This window comes from Coturnix japonica, chromosome 26 (genome assembly GCF_001577835.2).
Source record: "Coturnix japonica isolate 7356 chromosome 26, Coturnix japonica 2.1, whole genome shotgun sequence".
Classification (NCBI taxonomy): Eukaryota; Metazoa; Chordata; class Aves; order Galliformes; family Phasianidae; genus Coturnix; species Coturnix japonica.
In genome coordinates this window covers 687,474-691,610 of record NC_029541.1, presented here as the reverse complement: position 1 = coordinate 691,610, position 4,137 = coordinate 687,474, and the positions used below count along the sequence as shown (strand labels likewise).

General features: G+C 54.5%; 2 protein-coding genes across 4 annotated transcripts in view; both read right to left on the bottom strand.

Moving 5' to 3' along the window:
• Positions 1-512: 512 nt before the first annotated feature.
• Positions 513-2,882, bottom strand: LOC107324609 (WD repeat-containing protein wdr-5.2-like). Its single transcript, XM_032449342.1, has 5 exons — positions 2,875-2,882; positions 2,464-2,635; positions 1,892-2,091; positions 1,501-1,510; positions 513-725 (listed from the first exon to the last, which is right to left on the bottom strand). The coding sequence occupies exons 1-5, from the start codon at positions 2,880-2,882 to the stop codon at positions 633-635; spliced, it is 483 nt and encodes a 160-aa protein (XP_032305233.1). The 3' UTR covers positions 513-632.
• Positions 2,883-3,263: 381 nt separating this feature from the next.
• KIF21B (kinesin family member 21B) overlaps positions 3,264-4,137 on the bottom strand; it is a 24,540-nt gene continuing 23,666 nt past the window's right edge. For all 3 annotated transcript variants that reach the window (XM_015884740.2, XM_015884742.2, XM_015884741.2), the window contains one exon: positions 3,264-3,408. In XM_015884740.2, coding sequence (XP_015740226.1) covers positions 3,276-3,408 — 133 coding nt within the window. In that variant the 3' untranslated portion in view covers positions 3,264-3,275. The remainder of the gene's footprint in view (positions 3,409-4,137) is intronic.

The following is a 4,137-nucleotide window of genomic DNA, read 5'->3' as shown; positions in this document are numbered from 1 at the left end:
CAGGGAAGCTCAGGGTGAGCCAGGTCAGATGTGCAGCTCCGGCTGCTGCAGCCAGGTATGCTGAGGTTAGGGGAGGATGGAACTCACTGAAGGTCCTTCTGCACATCCACCGCAACACAGAGAACATCCTACAAGTAATGTCTCCAAAGGAAAAAAGAACAACCTGTCCTCTGGTCCCAGCCAGAAGACTTCAGATAGCCTTGAGAGTGTGGAACAGAGAAAGACTCCTGCAGGAACCAGCCCTGGAGCCAGCAGGGACAAAAACACAGCACATCCAGACAGAGGCTGCATGAAGCCACAGAGGCAGATGGGTGTCTCTGAAAAGGGATGAGCCAGGGAGTTCACGTGGACTCCAACCCCCCACAGACATGGCAGGCAGCACAGCAGGGTGGGTGAGAAGAGAGATCAAGTCTTTCCTGGTCACTGGAAAACCACTGAGAAACTGCAGCAGGAGGTAAAGTGGAGCCGATGGTGCTTCATTGAGCTGCCTCTTCACGGGACCAGTCCGTGTTCACAGATGGGACAAGATGAATCTCACCCACCCTGTCAGGTCAGACACAAAAATGCCCATGCCCGGGCTGAGTTCCTATAGATGATGGGGTCTTGGTAGCAAAGGAGATGTTCCCCAGCCTTCACCCTCCTGCCACCTCTTCTAGTTGTTCTGCAGTTCCTAGTTGGAGCTGGTGGGTAACCTCCTCCCGCTCCAGAGCTTCACTGTCAGGTCGCTGAGAAACAAAAGAGAGTGATGGCATGAGCCAGGAGCTTTGCATGCCTCAGACAGGCATCGTCCACCCCCAGCCCATGGCAGCATGCAGCCCATGAGGCTCCCAGACTCTGTCTTGGTAGGAGGATGCTATGTATCTGTCTGGGGGAGCAGGCAGGCCCAATGGGGCTCAGCCTCCAGCTCACCCCACTGGCAGCAACTGGGGACAAAGGCAAGCAGTGACCCACAGGACTCCCACACCCCCTGCATGGGCTCTGTCTATAGCTCAAAGTGGGGGTGGCACAGAGAATTTGGTCTCCCCAGGGCATGGGTTGGTTGGTTGGCAGGGGGCTGCCGACTCCCCCCCCCACTGTCCTTGCAAGGGTGAGTGCAGAACACGGCTGCCACAGATGTGGGCATTGGGCAAGAGGTTAACAAAAGAAAAAGAAACAAAACCAAACTACATGGGGCTATGACTGGGACAAAGGGGAATGGCACCTCCAGGAAGGATTTACCAAGTGGGGAAAAACGCAAAAGTTTCATACCGTTAAGAAGCAGCTCAGAACAGAGAGAAAGAAAGACAGAGAGAGAAGAGCTAAAGCAAGCAACAGCAAGAAAGACAGAAGGAGGAAGACATGGAAAGAGAGAAAAGGAAAGAAAAGACAGAAGAGTGCATGTGCGAGAGAGAGTCAGAAAGAGCAGGAGGGTCAAGGCAGACTAGTAGCACGGCCCTTTATGGCAAGGACGCGTCGTGGAAGGCAAGGGGTGAGCCCAGGCACGTAATTCCATAACTTTACCCGGCAGTCACTGTGGCACAGATAGGAGGTGGGAAGGAGGAGAGACAGAGAGAGACAGAAAAAGGAAGGGAGAAAAAGGACACGGTGGAAAAGAGGATATCAGAGTCTTGCTGCCAAATTGCTCCCCAAGAACAGCAGGGGATGCCCAGCCCCAGGGAAGAGGGGACCCTGCATGGGGATATCCCAGAGAGCGGGCAGGGGACAGACTAAGACAGCAAGGTGAGATGAAGGCACTGAGGGACCAGAAAGCTGCAAGATCCCCCCTGCCCTCTTCGCCCTCCAGGCTCCCGGCCCCACTCAGTGCAAACCCACCCAGGCCCAGGGATGACAGGTCAACCCAGGGCTCTCCCACCTCCCGCAGGATCTGGGGAGCACCAAGCCTGAGGCTCACCTGGAGGCAGTGAAGATGTGCTTGGAGTTGGTGCAGATGGCGTTGATGGGGCTGTCATGCCCCTTGATCTCCCCAACCGGGCTGAAGTTATCCACGTTCCAGACTTTGATCACGCCTCCTCGGTACGCACTCAGCAACATGGGGCGGCCAGGGATGAAGGCCAGGGCACAGACCCAATCTTTGTGTGCTCTTGGGATTTGCTGTAGGTACATGGCAGAGCAGAGATCACAATCAGCCTCATGCACTCAGCTGCAGGGCTGCAGATCATCACTGCTGCCCCAGAGTCAATCCAAATCACCAAGCTGGACTCAAGACTTGGGGCCTGAATCCTCTTCTCAGAGAGTAACATAGCAACTGATGCTCCAAGCCTATGTCCCAAGGGGAAGTGGCAGTTCTGGGTGCCCTTCAGTACACACCCATAGGCACACAGAGCCACTTGGCACACTCACTGCCAGATCCCCAGGTTGCCCTCCCAGGATAGCAGGACCTAGACCAGGTCCCTCAGCCTTCCTCCAGACCCACAGCAGCAATCCTGCTCTGCCCCACGTTACCCCGTATGCTGCCCTCCTGACCTGGAGAAGTTCCTGCTGCTTCCAGATCCCACTTTTTAATGCCGTTGTCCCTGGAGCCGCTGAAGAGGATGTCTCCTTGGATGGCCAGGCACTCAATGCCATCGTAGTGAGGGGGCTGGAAGTTGTGAGTGGGGCCAACATTGCCCACCACACCCTCAGCAATCTCAAACACCTGGGGGGAAAAACAGCAGCTGGGAGATCTCGGATGGCTCTGGAAACAGATGTCAGCCCATCCCCGAGGCTCGGAGCACTCAGCACACACAAAGCAGATCTGCTGCAAACAGAGTTGTGTTCAAACAGCACTGCTTTGGTGGCTGGTGTGACTCAGCACACACAAAGCAGATCTGCTGCAAACAGAGCTGTGTTCAAACAGCACTGCTTTGGTGGCTGGTTGCAGTGATCCACACGTACCTCTCCATGGGCACAGAAGCACTTGGTGCCACAGCTGAAAACTGTTCTCCTGCATCCCAGGTGAATATCTCAGGCACCTACTCCTTACATCTATACTTCACAATGGAACTATCAGCTAATCCTACAAATGCCTAATGACTTCCTATGATAAAGGACAACTCTCCTGCCACCATTGCTCAAGGATGATAATTCTCTGCTGCCCTGTGCAATACTTGTCCCTATGTCCCTACGTCCTACTTACTGCTCAGCTGAGTCAGACGTAACATGCAAGCATCAGACACAGAGCCCAAGGAGTGAGAAATGCAACCCCCTTCCCTCTCTGCCCCCCATCTCCAAAGTTACATTTGTCTCACTAATGAAATAAAAGGCAAGGTTTGGTCCCAGTCGCAACATATACCTTTTTAGGCAGTGAAAAGCAGTTCATCGGTGGCATCCAGGCAGAGCACAGGCTTGGTGTGTCCTTCTGCCACAGAGACGCACTGCAGTGGGGCTGTCCGGGCATTCTTGGTGCCACCCACTGGATTAATGATGCCCCCTGCATGGGAAAGAAAGAAGGTGGGGTAGGTATGTGGAAAGGCACAGCACTGTAAGGTCCTACAGGCATGGGAAAGCACGAGCTGCCTCACCCCCAAGCATCTTCCACTTCCTGGTAGGGCAATGGGCCCCTCCATCTGAACTCAGGCATATCTGAGCAATCATCTTCATGGAAAACCTTGGCATCTCCCCACTAGCAGCCCCTGCCTAACGGCTCTGCCCAGGTGACACAGACTGTGAGACGTGATGCTCACGGCCTCTGCTCTGAGCCAGGAAACTCAGCTCATTGGACCTCAGCTCAGTTGAGGACAAACTGCACTTTCTCCATCCTGAAGCTCTGCCAGGAACGTTTCATTTAGACCAAATTTCATGGCAGTTCCTTCAAGCTGCCAGCCAGCCTGTGGTTGGCAAAGTTTGGAAACGGAGCTGTACTCCTTTTAAAACCAAAAGGATGACAGGGGGCAGCACTGGCATTTGCACCCAGCACCCTGTCCCCGATGCTGGCTCAGAGGATCCATCCTCACCAAACCTTCTTCCAAGGGACGCCCTGCAGGCACCTCATCCCTCCGGCCACAGCATCTGCCAATCACTTCCACATCAGAGTGTTCAGAACACTGAGGTCCAGCAGCCCCACTGCTGCAGTCCTGAGCTATGTGGACACCAGCAGCTCTTTCCTGCTGGCATTCCAAGCGCTGCCTGGGGCTCTGAGCTATGCTAAATCTTTTCCTA